At 35.1% G+C, this 19,839-nt stretch overlaps 1 protein-coding gene across 1 annotated transcript in view; it reads left to right on the plus strand.

Annotated features, from left to right (window-relative positions):
- Positions 1–19,839, plus strand: part of LOC107756877 (CUB and sushi domain-containing protein 3-like) — a 287,188-nt gene that overhangs the window by 238,432 nt on the left and 28,917 nt on the right. The window contains exons 52-55 of the mRNA XM_016574196.1: positions 2,069–2,242; positions 11,829–12,011; positions 13,836–14,012; positions 16,325–16,504. Coding sequence (XP_016429682.1) covers positions 2,069–2,242; positions 11,829–12,011; positions 13,836–14,012; positions 16,325–16,504 — 714 coding nt within the window. The remainder of the gene's footprint in view (positions 1–2,068; positions 2,243–11,828; positions 12,012–13,835; positions 14,013–16,324; positions 16,505–19,839) is intronic.

Here is a 19,839-nt window from a genome sequence, read left to right on the forward strand (position 1 = left end):
GGTTCTCTCCCAACACTTTATTTCTCATTATTTTGACTCTTTATCATTGACAATCTTTGAACTCTTTCCGTCGGAGAGGCCGAGGGAAAATGTCACAGGTTAGCCAGCATGCAGTGGAGTGCAGCGTTGGGTTTAAAGAGCTCTTATGATGAAGTCTTCGCTGTCTGTGTAAAAGCCTTCAAAGTTTTCCAGCAGCACAGACACATTGAGTTTCCGCAGCAGACAGCAGTGAATTTACCGTACCTTTCCTACGGTTTGCCAAAGCGAGGAGTATTAAGGTCAAGAGCGAGCAGAGCGGAGGCTCGGAGTACACATTCATTAGAGAGACGTGTTCATTTGCCTGTGAGATAGTAATTGCCTCCTGCTCTCGCTTTCCATCTCTGTCCCTGTAATTGCTTCAAACCTGAATTTGACTGTTTCTTGTTGGTTTCCACCGAGCCACTTACACCGTGAAGGAAAGACAGCAATCCTGCTAGCTGTCTATTAGTCTTGTTTTTCTCTCAAGTGTACACAAGGTAATTCTGCGCTTTACTTAGCCGACAGAGGCTACTTGCTGCTCTTAGACTGGGAATTTGAATAAGCAGCCTCTTTTCCCCCCCCTCAGCCTGATTATGAAAATGTATTATGAAAATTTTAACCTCCTTGGTTTTATTCAGGTGCATTTCCAATTCAAAAGAAAGCAAACATCAAAAACAGGCCTGAAAAGAAGCTTAGCTAAATTGAATTGAAGAGCTTATGTGTGTTTCTTCAGCAGCGCACGAGAGATGAATTAATGCTGCTGGGATGTGAACGACTGCACACTACACAAATCAGCTACCGCTAGCTTTTTCTCAACAAATTTCACAATTTAATAATTGGCATTATTGTGCTCTTTTACATACAAGGACCATGTCTGTTAAGCTCCAGAAATGACCAAAAACGTTACAAAAGAGTTACAAATGCAATCCATTTGACTAATGTGAATTTATTTAGGTCTTTTGAAGCCATGTGATGAACAGACAAAAATTTAAATGGTTATTATTTGCAAATATTTCCCTCCTGGAAGAGATTTATTTAGTGGAGAAAACAAGACTTCCACTAAACATTTTGATTCTACATGGCAAGAATTGCTGTTTGTTTGAAAAGATGGTTCCTCTTATTAGGAAAAAATATAAAGCTATATAAAAATATATAACATTTATATATGAGAAAATATACTTTAAAATTATATTAATTAAAATTAATATTTATTTTACATTAATATTTATATTTAAGCATATATAACAACATAACATTTAACAAAATAGCATTCATATTTATATTAAAACTTACATTAATATATTAAGTATATCTTAAATATATTAAGATATATATAATTTTTACATATTGGAAAATATAAAGATTTTTTTTGTTGAAATGTACATAATATATAAATTATATTAAGATATATACAATTTTATATATATAAAAGTGTGTCCGAAGTATGACGGGCAGACAAATTAACAGGCTAAATAAGTTTTTGTTGTGCAAAAATATCACAGTCCTCAGAAGAAGAAGAAAAAATAGGATTATGCATGATAATTTGAGTGTTGCTCACAGCAGACGAGTCCAGTAGTAATTGTCTTGTTGTTGCAGACAGTTTATTGTTGAAGGCGGTGAAGTTATTCAAAAGCAGTGTTTTAAAGGGGCTGAGTTTAGAGATGCGTTCTTTGTAATCTTGCAAATGTTGCGTTGTACAAAGTCCTCTTCCACTTTGCTAAAATTCACCCACGCAGCACTTGTTTTTCGCGACATCCTCTGAGAGGGTTAGAGCCAGACCCACACAGAATCTGTGCCTGCAGACCTTCACAGAGAGAGCTGCACATTTCAGCAGATTTGCAAACGCCAATCATTTACAAAGTCAAAATGAGTCAGCTTTCATTGTCACTCTATCATGTTTGTTATATAATGTTATATTAGTAAATCTACTGTAATCTCGGCATTCTTATCATGTTGTCTTAAATATCAAAGCTTAAAGAAAAGCAAAAGCAAATATCTGGATAAAGTAAGTAGCATCTGCTGACTGTTGGCTGCTGTTGTTCTCCTGCAGAGGTGGACTGTGGTCACCCTGGATCTCCTCCTCATGCGGTGGTGATGGGGGATAAATTCACCTTCGGCTCTACGGTTCACTACAGGTGTTTGGAAGACCGAGCTTTGATTGGTGAATCCACCCGCACCTGCCAGCTGAACGGCCAATGGAGCGGCTCCCAGCCTCACTGCTCAGGTGAGTGTAGTGAAACTAACTATAATAATTGGCAGAATTATTTTATCCATCCGTCCATCTATCTATCTATCTATCTATCTATCTGTCTGTCTGTCTGTCCATCTATTTTTTTCATAATAAACAAACACATTACCAATATATTATTAATATATTATTATTATTCACTTAATATTTAAATATTATAAATATAATTGTTTGTTATTATAATTGGTATTATTATTATTGTTGTTGTTGTTGTTGTTGATTATGTTGATTTTGAAGTAACCACACTTTTCGCTCTTTAATAAGAGGTCATCACCTGAAAAAGAAGAGGCTTGTTTAAATACCTGAATATCTGAAACAGGATATGTGAAAAGATGGTATGTGTTCAGAAAAATACCAACAGGTTTATTAAGTATACTCACATTGTTGATCCAGGAAATGTAGCCAGACACACGGGTGAAGACGGAGGGCTTCTTGGGGTAGTTGCAGCCCAAGCTGGAGCCAAAACTCACAATACCGTGAACATCCCAGGTGCCGTCACTTCTCTGGCAGTTCAGAGGGCCACCAGAATCACCCTGTACAAGTGAGGTAACATCATTAGTGTACATTTAATAATAATATTTCTGTAATTATTTTTTATTGTTATTATTACTTATTTTGATTTAGTTTGCATTATTATTATTATTATTATTATTATTATAAATATATTATTATTTTTAATTTAATATTTAAATATAAATATAATTATTTAGATTATTATTATTTTGTTTGTGTTGCTGTTGGTATTATTATTATTATTATTATTATTATTATTATGCAGTGTTTAATGTTTAATTAGTATTGTTGTTTTTAGCAGATTGCTCATTTTACTGCTATTTCATGTAAGGAATCATTGACTCCCGACTCTGGATTATTCAATGCAGTTGTTCACTTTTCAATAGTTCGAAGGTTCACTGTCAGTTATTCTGCTCATACCAGGTTACCATATATTTAGACATTTTTTAAAGTTTTTGTTCCTAAAACTACTTTGTAGGAACATGTCTTGAAATAGCTGAAGCCATTGTTGCTACTTTGAAAGAGTCACTCAGACTTCCATTACTAACTCCAGCGTGTCATTTAGCACTAGTAATGGAGGTTTGACCTGTTTCTATGCAGTAGAGAGAGAGTGTGTGTGTGTGTTTGTGATTACTGTGGCTCTCAGCAGTGTTGTTCAGTAACTTCTCTACAAAAAGCAGCATTATTAGTTTAACTGCATTTCTCAGTGGCACACACTGGTAGCGTTGCTATTCTTGAAGATTTTATTGATTAAGTAGTGAGGCAGCGCTGACAACAAGGCTCTGTGTTTGTAGAAGTGAGATACAGAGAGTCTGCTTTCCGCAGATATAAAAAGCAATTTCAAAAAGAATTTGAAATTGTCATTTTATCCTGTTGTTTGTCATATTTACTAGCTTGGCCAGTGATGTTTGTTGTCTGGTTCTTTTGCTGCCTGAGGCGTTTTGAAATAACTAAAATAAATATAAAGATGCAATAAACCATGAAAGGCCATGCATTACGGTAATTTTATCACAGTTATGGAGGTTTTAGATGCTCTGATTCACGTTGTGCTTAAAAACAGCCCAAAAATTACTCTAAAGGCCTGTTCATAAAAAAATTATTCAGCTTTCTCTGTTTCATAAAAGCTTCTCCCTTTACCGTGGTAAAATTGCAGTAACACACGGCCCGTCATGGCTTATTGCTTTATTCAGATAATGCGTAAGTCCTTTGTATCTGCTTGTTCAGGCCTCGACTCGTCTTTGAAAGAGAAATCATACATTTGAATGAGCACATTGTTGAGTGAAGCTCATCTTTGTCTTGGTTCTTATTTCCTGTCATTATGTGTCAGTCTGACATGAGTTAATTAAGTTCAGCTGAATAATGACTTCTGTCTCTGCGTGACACACTACACCGTTTCTTCTTACTGACAAGCTGTCTGTTTGATTCCAGCTAACATGCACAAATTTTTCTTCTTTAAGAAAATAGTTCACGCACAAATGGAACACTCATTATTACTTACACTCATATTGTGCCAAATATGAGACTTTTTCTGTACAGTTCATATTCATATCTTGAACAAGAACAAAAATAAACAGTTAAAGCCCCATAAAAGCAGTCCAGACGACTATATTTCAGGTCTTCTGAGGTCATAGAGTGCATTTTCACCTGAAAAGATTAAATATGCACAAATGAGATTCAAGCACTGCAGAGGGAAAATAATCAGTGAATAACATTTTAATTTTAGCCTGTTCCTCAAATAAAGCTGTCGTATGACTTCAGAAGACCTCAAATATAGTGAATGCATTCAAATGGACTACTTTTTGGGGCTTTTTAAATCCCATTTGAAGCTTAAATTATACAAAATATATATATATATATATTAAATTGATCAAAGGTGACAGAAAAGACATTTATAATGTTACAAAAGATTTCCATTTAAAAATAAATGCTGTTCTTTTGAACCTTCTGTTCACCAAAGAATACATTAAAAAAAAAAAATTTTTTTTTAAAGTATTACGGTTTCCACAAAAATTTTAAGCAGCAGAAAACTGTTTTAAGCGTGAATAATAATAACAAATGTTTCTTGAGTAGTAAATCAACATAGTAGAATGATTTCTGAAGGATCGTGTGATCTGAAGACTGGGGTAATTCCTGCATCACAGGAATAAATTACATTTTAAAATGTATTCAAATAGAAAACAGCTATTTTGAATTGTAATAGTATTTCACAACATTACTGTTTTTACTGTGTTTTTAATTAAATAAATGCAACCTCAGTGAGTATAGGAGACTGCAATCAGCCAAACATCCACAGAACATGAAAAATTATGTATTTACACTTTTTAAAAGCCTCTAAGAATCACACAATCGTGTCCGTGTGCATCTGTATGCAGCGCTGCATGCACTGACCCAAAAACAGCATGAGCTGGGAGTTTCCACTATTTCTTTCATTCGTTCTCCTTTTTTCTCAATCCTTCCTCCTATGTCTGCTTTTTGTCGGTTTGACTGTTCAGAATGGAGTACTAGCACACTACTGAATACTGCATGGTATGCTCTATACTGCCTTTCACATACTGTTTTGTTTTTGTAAACCGTATGTGAAAGAGAATGTGTTATAAGATGATATATATTTTAAACAGTAGTTATGCTGCTGTATGCTGTCATCAAATGAGCCCACGTTGTATATAGTCAACATAGTGGACATAAATATTATTTATAATTTGCATTTTTATTATAATTTGGAATTCATCTGATCTCTGCTAATTGCAGTCATTTAAATCATACTGTACAGCATGTTAAGTTTGTGTTTTTGCTAAGGGATTTTAGGAGAAACATCAGAGACGAAGTTGATACCTAAATGAAGCATATCTCAAATCCTACGGAGCATTGAAAGAGCAACCTCTGAGAAATAACACTTTCCTCAGGGCTCTCTGTGTCTTTCTAGCATTACTTCTTTATTCTGTGTGAACATGCTCGGCGCTTCTCGGGAGGTTTGATGTTGAGACTGTGTTCTGGATTTCTGGGACATTCGTCAGGAATCTAGCATCTCGATTGCTGGAAATTTTAGGAGGCGTACGCCACTGTAGGTTTACGAAAGTTAGCCAGTTGCATCTTGGCTTCATTTTAAAAGCATTTTCAGCTGCATGTTTTTGTTTAAGATAAGAAAACCCCACGTCCCCTGGAGCGCCTGCTTTCATGGGAGTTTTTGAATCATTTAATTCCTCTGAAAGCAACTAAAACAAAACTCCCATATTTTTGGCATAAAATTAATATTATTGAGAAACAATTTATTGAGTAAAATGTATATATTTATTTTTAGAAATGTTAAGAGATTTGTAGACAGAAATACTAAACTTGTGCTCACCAAGCCAAGACAAAAATCCTTTTTTTTTTTTTTTTTCGGGAAAAAAAAGTATTTTATGCTCACCAAGCCTGCATTTATTTGATCAAAAATACAGTAATGTTGTGAAATAGTAACCATTACATTTTTTTTTTTTTTTAATTGTAAAATCATTTTACAATAGCTGTTTTCTTTTTTTAATATATTTAAAAATGTAATATTCATTATATTATTTATAATTTAATATATTTTAAGGTATTTCCACCTCCATAACTCCAGTGCAATAGGGTATATAATATTGTATGTGTGCATTTAATTAATTTAGTCTTAATTATAGTAATACCATTTTTTTGGCTTTCCACTAAAAATATAAAATGGCTTCATTTTAAAGCATTTCCAGCTGCATGTTTTTGTTTCAGATAAGAAAACTCCACATCCCCTGCAGTGCCTGCTTTCTTTCGTGGGAGTTTTAGTTGTTTTTGCCTCACATTATTTGGCAAAATGAATTTCACTAAAGACTAAAAGCCACTACTACGTGATAAAATATGGATGGCAAACAAAATCAATAGCGTTCTGCACTGCCAGGTGAATCAGAGTTCCTTACGTAACGAACTTCGCAGCCTTATTATACCCCGCTAAGCTACTGGTGGGTGTCCTTTAACACAAATTCACATCTCACTTCTGCGCCAATTAATGGAAACTAGAACCGTTTCATAGTATTCAACAGCTTCACCTTTGTAGAAGAATCTAATGAAGGTTACATAAGCACACACACAGCTCTTACATTGTCCATCAACAGATCCGTGGCTTTGTGGCTTTTCACGGCCGCTTGAGGTGGGACCGATCTTTTCGGAGACCTGTCTGTTCGTAACTCGCCAAGAAAGGCAGGACGTCAGAGCGATTGAGGTTAATGAGGAAGAAAAGTCAAGCCTTTCTCCATCGTTGACACCTTCTTTTTTTATCGGGGTTGGATATTTGAACAAACGGCCTTGAAATAGGGTCTCTTTCTCTCTCTCTCTCTGCATGTGTCGTACAATCCGCCCCTCATTTTCTGTGCCGCAGAGTAGAAAAGAAATGTCCCAGATTTCTAATGAACTAAAGAGAAAGTATTTGACTGGAAAAACACTGTGCTGTCATGGAGCGCTGCTGTTTTTCTGTTTATTTATGTACAGAGGGCCGGTTAAGCAGCAGTGCGGTGGAATCGGAGGACGCTTGCCCTACGGCTGGTTTTAATCATTGGTTAGTCGTTCCCTCGGGTTCGCAGGCCGTTTGCTGAGTCTGGGCTTTCTGATTGGCCTCGGGGTGCTGGTACGCGTAATTAAAAAGGATTTGATTTTCGGGTCATCGGCTGACTCGAACAGGGCTCGGTGTTCAGAGTGTCTGCGACGTGTGCCGTCCGGCTCTGTTCAATGAATATTTTACCATAATTATTTATGCTAATGGCTTCTGCTGGCAGCCGCTAGATGATAATTGATAGCCTGTTGCATATCACACTGTCATTTGGAAAGGTGTCGCATCTCTCACGCGCCTGCAAATTCGTCTTCTCGCCAGTAACAACATATAAATGTGTCTAATTGTTTCTCTTGAGAATTTCGCCTGGTTTTTGGACTTCAAAATGGCAATATGTGTTTTCATGTGTCTTTTAAAGGAATAGTTCATAAATCAGTGGAAATTTTCTCACCCTCGTGTTGTTCCAAACCTGTATGTGAGTTTCTTTCTTGTTTGAAACACAAAAGGAGACGTTAAACTACTGACTGGGCTGTCATGCTCAAAAAAAGGACAAAAAGCACCTTTATATTTGTTACTCGTTTAAAAGTCTTCTGAAGTCATACAATAGATTTGAATGTACAGAAATGAGATTTCTGTGTGAATATATTTTTATTGGAAAATAATATATGAAGAGTTCATTTGCAAAAAACGATAATTTTAATTTACAAAATTAAAGTTCATTGAAAGTATGTTTTTTTACATATTTAGCCTATATATATATACTATCATTCAAAAGTTTTTTTAATGTTTTTGAAAGAAGTTAAATACAGTAAAAGCAGTAATATTGTGCAAATTTAAAAAAAAAATGTTTTCTATTGTAGTATATTTTAAAATGTAATTTATTCCTGAGATGCAAAGCTGAGGGGCCGTTTACACGACAACGTTTTCAGACAAAAACAGGAAACTTTTTATGCGTTTTGACTGTTCATTTACACGACAATGGCGTTTTGGGGACTGAAAACGCATATTTTTGAAAACGGGTTTCAAAGTGCAAGTTTTTGAAAACGGCACCGTTATCGTTTCCATGTAAACACCCAATACGGGAATCTTTGAAAACGGTGCCGTCATGCGCGTGCATAGTACGTGTTAGGAATGTAGACATGCGCAGTACGTGTCGATTTTAAAGGCAAGCGCGAACAAACATACACAACAATGGCAGAGTATATGGTACTGTTGTTGCTGCTCAAGAGTTTGCTAACGCTTCTTCAGCAAAGTGTGGATTTACTTCACCAATATTACAACCAACAGCAGAGACGCATCATGTACAACATATAATCGTCACTTCCCTACAGGTACTGTTTACTAACAAGGTGACAGCGCCAACTACTGGCCTGGCATACGTAATACAGCGTTTTTGGACGTTTTCGCAGATATGTGTAAACGCGAATCGTTTTGAAAACGTTGTCGTGTATACGTGAAACTTTTTAAAAATTCAAAGGAAAAACTTTTCCATTCTTGACTTCACAGTTGTCGTGTAAACGTAGCCTGAATTTTCAGTATCATTACTCCAGTCTTCAGTGTCACATGATCCTTCAGAAATCATTCTTATATGCGGATTTGCTGCTCGAGAAACATTAATTATCACGTATTATCGATGTTGAAAACTTGTTGTTCTGTATAATATTTTGTGGAATTATAAATCTTTCATATCATGAAAAAGTCTTCACCATCACTTCAGATCAACATGTCCTAAAACAAGATAAATTTACTTTATTAATAGATTTGAATGTACAGAAATGAGATTTTAGAGCTAAATTTTAGTCTGTTTGTCACACAAATATCTTCGGAAGACTTGAAATCGAAGACATTTTTTAGCTCAACAACATCTGTTCACATTTATGAAGAATTGGAGCAGTATGAACATTCTTTAAAACATCTTTTCTGTTGTTCATGGAAGAAATTAAGCCATGCGAGTTAGGAAAGAAGTGAGAGTGCAGTAAAAAAGTACAAATATATTTATTTTTTGCTGAGCTACTCATTATTTATGCATTCAGCGGACGCTTTTATCCAAAGTGACTTACAATAGAGGAACATAAGCATTTCGTCACAGAGCCAGCAATATTTATAGTATACAGGTTTATTAGAAAGCTAGGAAACAAGCTAGAGCAGAGGTGAAATGCAAGAGGAAGTGGAAGATTTTCCAGTAATAAAAAGCTGTTGTCATTGTTTTTGCTTTTCTATTGGCTGTCATAGTTCATATCGCTACCTAATCGTACAAGGCAGGTGAGCAAAAAGATTGTGCAAGCTCAATCAAATAGTATTTTCATGCACAAATAGTTCCTCTCTTCAAATCTCCTGAAACAGCATGGTGAGTGACAGCTCAGAGGACAGGGGAAGCGTTCCTTTGAGATCCGAAACTGCTCTTTATTCAAGCTGTGGCAGTTCGGCACGCTGAAAAACTCCTCTGTGGCCAAATGAAGCTCTCAACTGATCCAAAGGCAGCGCTGGTTCCGCTTATATTTAAAATGTCGCCAATAAATCACTGAGCAGGTCTGTTTTGCTGTCAAGTGCTCACATCTATGATCAAATTTGAGTTTAGAGTTTGAGTTTCGAAGGATGAGAAAAGGGTTGTAGGGTGTATTTTACACTACAAATGACTGTCTAGATTTCATGTGGACGTTTTGACATGGCTGGTGAGAATAGTCACATGACCCGAAACCTATTTTTAGTGGGCAAAAGACAAAAAATATACTGTTTTTTGTTTAGTTTTTTTGTTTTGTTTTGTTTTTCGTTTTACATTTTCGAACCTTTGCCTACGTTTATTAGATCAAAAATAAAGTAAAACTGTAATATTGTGAAATAATAATGATTAAATATTGACTTTTTTTTTTATGTAAAAATATGTATTATAATATTTATAGTTTTATTTAGTTTTATTTAGTTTTATTATATTTTAAAGGTGACATATCATGAAAATCTGACTTTTCCAGGTTTTAAGTGCTATAATCAGGTCCCCGGTGCATCTACCAACCAAGGAAACGTGAAAAAGATTAACCCAGTAACTTTGTTTTGGGAAGCCTTTTTCTGCAAGCGTCTGAGAAAACGAGCGCATCTGATTTTGCTCCCTTGGTTACGTGGCAAAGGGATCTCATCCCTTAGTTTACACCCACGGTGCCATTATTGTGTTTTCGCAAGCGACAACGGTGTACCAGTTCTAATACCATGGTGAAAGTTTGAGCAAAACATGCTAACTGTTCTGTCTTTGGCTGCACAGACGAGCACAGAACACTGTTTAGAGTCCCAGCCTCAGAGACAACAGAGCAGTGCATTTATTGATTATAATAATAAATTATCTGTGGAGTATTTCTTGCTGAAACTTCACAGACACATTCTGGGGACACCAGAGACTTATATTGCATATTATAAAAAGGGGCTTAATAGGTCTCCTTTAAGAATTTTCAGCATCATTACTCCAGTCTTCAGTGTCACATAAGCCTTCAGAAATCATTCTGATATGCTGAATTATTATTATCAATGTTGAAAACAGTAGTGCTGCTTCATTTCTTTGTTTTTGTTTTCTTTGTTTTCAGCATTTATCGGAAGCTCTTGTATTGATGTCTGAAAGTCTTTACTGTCACTTTTGATCAGTTTAATGTGTCCTTTCTGAATAAAAGAAGTAATTTCCTTAAAAAACAGTATAATAATTATATTTTTGTCCTATCCACTAAAACATCCCTAAAAACAAGATAAATGTACTTTCTAGCAAAACTTTGTAATATATTAAGCCTTGTTTTCAGAGAAAATATTTTCAATTGGTTATTTTTTGAATCCGTTGGCAAATGCATAATTAATGCATAAATAACTTGCAAAATACAAAAAAAACAGTGAGGTTTATGAAACAAGAAAAAAAAACTGTTTGCCATTTGGAAATAATTATTTCAACTCAAATCAATATTTCATATCTATCTATTTATTTATTTAGCAAGTGTCGCCATCTAATAAGCAAGATAGTGTATAGTCAGCTGGCTGTTATGGCGAAATGGACCCCTTCAGGGTAATACAAGACCCCTCAGCTTTGAGTTTATGTTGTAATAATGGCTGACTAACTGTACGTTATGTCTTACATATTGCCCAAGTCTGCAGTTTCAGTATCCCATGGGTTGCACATACTTCCAGGAACTTACTTTTGTTTTTTGTTTTTTTCGAGAAGAAGAAACATGCAGTTTGTTTCTATCCAAGTAGAAAACTACATGTGCTCGCTCAGCTGGAAAAATGAGAATGAAGCTTTGAGTTTATGTTGTAATAATGGCTGACTAACTGTACGTTATGTCTTACATATTGCCCAAGTCTGCAGTTTCAGTATCCCATGGGTTGCACATACTTCCAGGAACTAAACATGCAGTTTGTTTCTATCCAAGTAGAAAACTACATGTGCTCGCTCAGCTGGAAAAATGAGAATGAAGTATGCAGAATGGTATCTAGAATATAGTATCTAGAATATATGTGCACTTGTCTCCGCAGGTGATAAAAGGGGCGCCTGCGGGGATCCGGGCACGCCGGCCCATGCCACCCGAGAGGAGGGCAGCTTTCAGCAGCACGCCAAAGTGCGCTTCACTTGCGCCACGGGTCACACGCTCTACGGCTCGGCAGAACGGATCTGCTTCCCCAACGGCACTTGGTCGGGCCGTCAGCCCACCTGCAAACGTAAGTAACTCCTTTAGATGCCATGAATAATGCATGCGCACAGCGAGGAGCGGCACGAGTACACACCGGGACACTGATATGCATCAAACGAGAAGTCTTTTCTCTCGTCGAACATATGAGCCGGCGTCACGGCATTCATGCGTTCTGTAATTCACGCAGAAGACGACCTTGCACCGGAGGCTTTTAAGGAAAGTGTTTTTTCTGCTGCTTTTGCAGCTCTTTTAGTCTGACGCATTGTCCGTGTCATCTCGAGGGTGACAGGTTATTGCGGTCCAGCGCCATGCAGGGCTATAAAACAGATTTACAGATTGTTAGCGCGCAGGTCCCAGGAGGCGGAAATTTCTCAAGCTTGAATGTTTTTGCTACGCAGCTCTGGTCTAACAGCTTGTCTTGCATTAAATCCCATCATGCCCCCCTGTGCTTTTCCAGGCCGAACAAACAGCAACATCTCCTGCGATTTAACCCCACTCAACCCGTGCGTGAGGGGAGAAATCTGAAAGAAGTCTATTACCTTTGCAAAAATATCCCAGTAAAACATATCAGGCTCTTCAAAATCAATCCAAATGAATACAGAATAATCAAGTTGTGCTTAATAAAGTACTATTAGAGAATTAGTTTTTGGTAACACTTTAGTTTAAGAACCAATTCTCACTGTTAACTAGTTGCTTATTAGCATGCATATTACTAGCATATATTGGCTGTTTATTAGTGCTTATAAAGCACATATTAATGCCTCATTCTGCATGACCATATTTTAGATCCCTTGATCCTACAACATACCTAAATTTAACAAGTACCTTACTAACTATTAAAAAGCAAATTAGGAGTGTATTGAGGCAAAAGCCGTAGTTAATAGTTAGTTAATATTTGAGAATTGGTCCTCAAACTAAAGTGTGATTTTATTTTATTTTTTATTTTAGTTTGTTTTAGTAATTTTATGTGCTTTTGTGGGGTTTTATATTTCTGTTTAGCCTCATTTTTTATTTCAGTTTTAGCAATGGTACTATAATTTTCTTTGAGGTTTTTCATCTAATATTAATAATTAATTTAATTTCAACGTTATTTCACTTAACATACATTATTATTTGTAATAGTTTTAGTTGTTGTTAACAATAACAACACTACACACCGAAGCAAATTCTATGAAGGTTTAAAAAAAAAAAAAAAAAAGTATATTATACTTATTTATTTATTATTCATACAGTATATTATTGTACTGTTTATTAATATTTTGAATTAGCTTTTATTTTTATATTTTTAATTTTATTTGTAATTTAATTTAATTTTATTATTATTTTTTTGTTTTGTTTTAATAATGCTATTATGTGCTGTTGTTACTATTATTACTTTTATATTTTATTGTTTTAATTTCTTTTTATTTCAGTTTTAGTAATTTTAGTAGTTTGACCTTAACTAATTTCATTTAGCTTTCATGGCAACATTTCTCATTTCCATTCAAATTTTTCATCTAATATTTATATTTAATTTTTTTTCCAATTTTATTTCAATTAACAAAAATATTTTTTCTAATGGTTATAGTTAACAATAACCGAAGCAAATGTTCAGAAAGTCTGCTATGCCATTGTATGCAAATACACTGGAAAATAAATCACTCAGAAATCGCTAGTAACGGCAATTTCTTGTCAGATGTGTTCCAATAATATTTATTTGCAACTTCGAAAAATAATTTTTTACAGCATACCTCCTGTAATCACAAGCATATTCATTTTTCGAAAGCTATCATGTTCATAAATTCCTGCATGAAGGGAATGACCGATCTGGACGTGTGCTTTTCTGCTAATCGGATTCTTTTTCGTCCAATAGCTGTTCAGTGCGGGAATCCTGGGACTCCGGCTAATGGGCGCATTTTGCGTGTTCATGGCACCACCTTCTCTCACTCCATCGTCTACTCGTGTGTGGATGGATACCGGCTCTCGGGTTCTCCCTCCCGTCAGTGCCTGGCGAACGGTACCTGGTCTGGCAGCGAGCCCAACTGCACCCGTACGTACCCAAGCTGTTGTCTTACATCCTGGAAAAACTCAAACATGTTGGCAGTGTTCAAGCCTTCCTTCATCTGTTTTGTTTTTCCCCCCAACTGCGTTTCTCAATAAATGTTGGCATTCGAACAGCAAAGACTTTCCGTAATAACGAGACGCCCATTTGTAATTAGCCCAACCATCTTATCATGCGGTTGTTGTTGCTCAGATGTGGACCCTGTTCTCATTAATGGAGCCAGATTTATTACTGCCGCTGTCTAAGTAATAGTAGGATGAGATGACAGGCAGAATCAATCTCAAGCTGACGTATAATGCGAGATTGATGTCGGGGTAGTGGGAGAATAATGAGCAGGGGAGTGCTGCAGGACTGCGGTGAATTTCACATCACATTACTCAACGCTCTGATGAGATGCTCTTTGTTGATGTGACAAGATAAACTGTGGATGTTAAAGGTGAAGTCATTTCAGAATGGCACAAATGATGAATGTAATTAAACACTCCCCCCATCTGGCATTGATTAGTCAAATAGGAAGTCTCGCCCCAAATGCACTGCGCTTGCATGCATTTTAAAACTCGCAATAATTTGTCTTTTTAAAATGTCCTGTAAGCATTGACTTCATACCAGTACTGTTAATGCAAATTCAGGCTAACAAGACAGATAATCCGGCGTGACTGTTATTATTCATGTTATTTTTAATATCTTATATGGGAGTTCTTATATGGTTGCTAGACTGTTCTAGGTGGTTTCCATGTAGTTGCTTGCCAGGGCTGGAAAGATTAAGGGCTGGAATACTTACAAATTGTAGCCCATTAATGATTTCAAATTACATGACGAAAATCTAATCCGTTACGTTACATATTTTTATATATTGTAATCTGATTACTTTTAGATTACTTTTGACCTAACTTGATAGTCACGTTGATTTGAATAGAATAATCTTGTACCGTATTGATATAAAACAAAAACAAAGAATATTTATTTATTTAGCTATTCTGCTACCAACAATGTGCAGTGCATTAAATATTACATTGTCATTACATTATGAAATAGAATATACTTTTTCAGTTTCCTGAGCGGTTTGTGAAGGAACTGCAGGCGGTTTGCAAGTTGATAATGCCAATTGATTAAATCATGAAAATGTAAAATTATAAAATACATTTCTGAAAGCAGTAATAATTTTTTAAATCATATAAAATGAATGATTTATAAATAATTTACTGCCATTGTGTGAATACGTAATCATGAAATCAATCATCTGGTTATGAGCATTGTAAATTGATATGGATACACTAATGTTTAAATGTTTGGGGTCGGTATGATTTTTAAAATGGTTTCTAAGAAGTGTTATTATTAGAACGGTGTCATATTTGATCAGAAATACAGCAAAAACAGTAATATTGTGAGATATTGTTACAATTCAAAATAACAGTTTGAATATATTTTAAAATGCAATTTATTATTTAATGCAAAGTTGAATTTTCAGCAGTCTTCAGTGTCACACGATCCTTCAGAAATTATTTCTTGTTTATATTTATTGACACATTAAAATGTAAATTAATTGTATTTCTCATATATCATTTCTTATTATTATCAATGTTGAAAACAGGTGTGCTGCTTAATATTTTTGTGGAAATCATGATTCATTTATTTCAAGATTATTTGATGAATGGAAAGTTTTTTAAAAAATGATTTGAAATGGAAATCTTTTGTAACATTATTAATGTCTTTACTGTCAATTCTGATCAATTTAATGCATCCTTGGTGCATAAAAGTATTAATTTCTTAATATATAATATTAATAATAATTAATTAATTAATAATATTAACTTCCTCACCCCAAATCATGAAGGCGAGTTACATGCTGAGGTTTAATCTTTAATAAAAGTATTAGTAATAGTCAGACATTCTTGCTTTAGCAAACACCTCTAATAAATATATAACCTATAAAATGATTGTTTACTAGCGAATATTATTGCAATGATAGTATTATTATGAATCATTTTATTAGGAATGCAATAAGGGGCTTGATGCTGCTCATATAATGCTTTGACAGTCTAAGTGTTGTTGAACTGAAGATGTTGTTCTGCACGATGACAAAATGTGCCATTTTTCAGCTGTAGTGTCTAACCCGAGGCTTGACCATTATACTCTCAGTGTGACAGGCAGAACTGTAACAGAAGCATCCAGAATAATTGTTTGTTTAGTTTTAGTTCCCTGGGAGACAGTCTTGAATCCATAACCAGTTTAATGATGCTGTGTGTTTAGACTCTTCATGTACGCTCACACAAATAATGGTTGTTCTTCTGCTCTAATAGTGATCAGCTGTGGGGATCCGGGCGTAGCTGCCAGCGGCCTGAGGATCGGCGAGGACTTCACCATCGGCCGGAACGTGACTTATTCCTGCCAGCCCGGCTACCTGATGGAGAACGGGAGCTTCGTTATCCGCACCTGCACCCACAATGGCACCTGGAGTGGAACGTTTCCCACCTGCCAAGGTACAGAGTTGGAAGGCCTTTCTTTTTCTCGAATTACGATACTGAGACTTTTTGGTGGTTTGCCGAGGCATTGAGGGCCACAAACAAACAGATGTTGCTCTGTAGTTTCCAAGGCTTCTTGGATTGTAAACGGGCCATTGTTTCTGAAGGAAAGCATCAGAGAGTAAGGGTTAACCGCGACTTTTTCTCACACGTCAGAGAGAGAGGAGATTCATGAATATTTGACAGTGCTTCTCTCTGAGCGGCCTCTTGCAGGACTTCCCGTATCCTTCGATTACTGAGACGATCTAAACTGGTGATAACCAGGACTGAGCACATGGCCTCTGTGCTCAGGTAGACGACAAATGAAAAGGACGTGAATATTTTTCAATATCAGGATTTTAGGTTAAGATTGATCAGTAAATGCATCTTAGGTACTATAACAATTTCTTTGATTTTAACACTTTTTTTCATGACTTTCCAAACCTTTTTGTATTTTTTTTCCCCCCAAGAACACAATATTGTGGATAGCAAAAATTATTACAATTTATTTTAATTCATATAAAATAAATATATAAATAATTCATCATTGTTATTAAAAACCATTAAAATAATAAATGATCAAAACACCAAACAAATTCATAACTGCCTATTGTATTTAATTTTAGCATTATTTCGTGTTCATTTTTTATATTTTTTATAATTATCCTTGGATTGATTTTTCATTTAAGACTGGTTTGTTTCATTTGCAGAGTTGCGGTTGTTTTTTAGGTTCAATTTCTTCTAGTTAGTGCATATTTGTTATTGCACAAAAGTGAATAATAATAATAATAATAATTATTATTATTTATTTATTTATTTTAAATGATTTTATATTTTTCCATGCAGTATTTATTAGAATTAAAACCATTTAGTTATCAATTTATTTTAAAATGAATGCTGCGATTTTAAATGTCCACTAATTAACCATTTTTCATTATATACATAATATTATTTTTATTACTTCTTTATTATTACAACAACAGCAACTTTATTTATTTAGGCAAAATCATATAGAGATTGTCAATGGAATAAATTAGTGCATCGCCTTAAAAAAAATAAGTTTCTTAATTGATTTTTTTGTCTCAAAATTTTCAAGGACCCCTAACCCCCTTCTTAGCAGTCACCTCAGGGTCCCTTTTATTGGATATTTAGTTGTTTATTAGGTATTCCGCTATTGTGACACATGCAATGTGAAATATGTAGAATCATTACCAACTGTTCTCCCCTATTAAATAATGCTACTGTGTCATTTTAATACCTTTGTGTATTTCCAAGGTCTTTCCATCACTAGAAGCCTTCCGCAGTATTCAGCATTGATTCAGTCTTGGCTTTGCGATCAGCGTCATTTCTGTCTGTGGCCAGAATATTGTGGCCAATATCAGATTTTCTTTGGCAGCCCACATGCTCACATCCGTTTACAAATCACTAAGAGGAAACTTTCCTTCCTCCGGCGTTCTCATTAGCGCTAAAACACTATTGACAGTTGTTGCTTGGAAAAGTTGATATTTTTTTAAGACTTCACCATCCTCATTATAACATTAGTCCTTGATGGATATAAGCATAAATATCTAGAATCCATCTCATTTAGACCTGTTTTTCCACACTCAATACCTTCCTGTTATATAAAGAAATCTGCATTGCGTACTGTACATAAAAATGGTGGCCATTAAAATTCTGAGAACAAACACAGAGAGCAAATTGCTCAGTGAGATCCTGCAGAGAAACATCAATGTAGCGTCCTAATAGGCCGTAATGCGAAGTCATTAGAAAGCCATTTCTTGGGCCCGGCGTCGATGGATTGTAGCCCGTGAGTGATTTGTGGCGGGACAGACCCTCAGGCACGCCTCCCGTCAGTCGGCGGTGAAGTCTGCCGCGAGGCATTTGTGTCCGAGGGCTCATCTCGCTCTCAGTTTCTCCTTCATTGCTCTTGGTTTCAGTGCAGCTGAAGACTGTCAGTGACCTATCTGAGATTAGCATGCAAGTCCGTCACACATATGGGAGTATCAAGGAATTAAAAAAATGTGACTTCCAGGCCTGGAAAAGTCTTCAAAATTTCTGTGGGGAATATAAATATGTCCAGTTGCTCTGCAGGGCCTTTGCTTAAATTCAAAGCCCGGGACAAATTGTTCCCTTGGGTCTGATGCTTAGAGAAATGCTTTGGGATCAAGGCTATTATTGTTAACTAAAAGTATTAACTTAACTATTAACTTTGTTAATTGAAATAAAGCTGAAATAAAATGTAGAAATATGAAATATAAATATGAGATGGAAAAACTATTAAATATTGCATTGCAAATTCAAAAATTGTGGATATTTAAACTAGAAAATAAGATAAAATTGCTCATTAAGAGAAGGATTTTGCAGTATAAAACAGCGCACTGGCAGATTGTTTCCACTTGTTTTTAATTTGTTTATACTTGAAAGAAGTCAAAATACGCTTGTATTGAAGCTACAGCACATTCTATAAAAAAAAGTTATGTCTTGACTGGAAGTCGAAAAGACTAATTAAAAACTCATTAAAAGTAATTTTTTTTGCTGTTACCATCACAAGACTGTCCACATTAGACTAGTATGGTAGAATTGATCAGTAACCTTGTCTACATAAGGTTACATCCAATCTTGCACCTGTTATCATGGTGTAATGCAGATAAAGTGCACAATGTTTGTACAAATATATCAAGAAGAGAGATGACGTAACCCCCTTGTTTTCATGAAGGTGAACAGATGTGCTAAACCATTGTCTTGAAATTCCAATCATAAACTTGTCTCCGCTCTGTTAGTATTATCGTATGTCTGCATACATTCTGATGTTGAAAACCAGCTGGAAATTCTACTCAGCCACCAGAAGCTGCCATGATTACTTCCATTGTAAGTGTGTAACTCTAAACATGCTCTTAAATAGATAAATAACTAAATAATCAAAATTTTTCATAATAGTCTGTAGTGCTGTCAAACGATTAATCGTGATTAATCGCATCCAAAATAAAAGTTTTTGTTTACTTAATATATGTGTGTACTGTGTATATTTATTATGTATAGGCCTATATAAATACGCATACAGTATATATTTAGAAAATATTTATATGTATTTACATGTATATATTTATATTCATATAATTGTTGTTGTTTTATAAAAAATATTTAATATATAAACATAACATATTTTCCTTAAATATGTACATGCATGTGTGTGTATTTATATATATACTTAATAAATATACACAGTACACACACAGATATTATGTAAACAAAAACTTTTATTTTGGATGCGATTAATCGCGATTAATCGTTTGACAGCCCTTTTTATTTATTTT

Source organism: Sinocyclocheilus rhinocerous, unplaced genomic scaffold (assembly GCF_001515625.1).
Source record: "Sinocyclocheilus rhinocerous isolate Xijiao unplaced genomic scaffold, SAMN03320098_v1.1 scaffold1735, whole genome shotgun sequence".
In the NCBI taxonomy this organism is placed as follows: Eukaryota; Metazoa; Chordata; class Actinopteri; order Cypriniformes; family Cyprinidae; genus Sinocyclocheilus; species Sinocyclocheilus rhinocerous.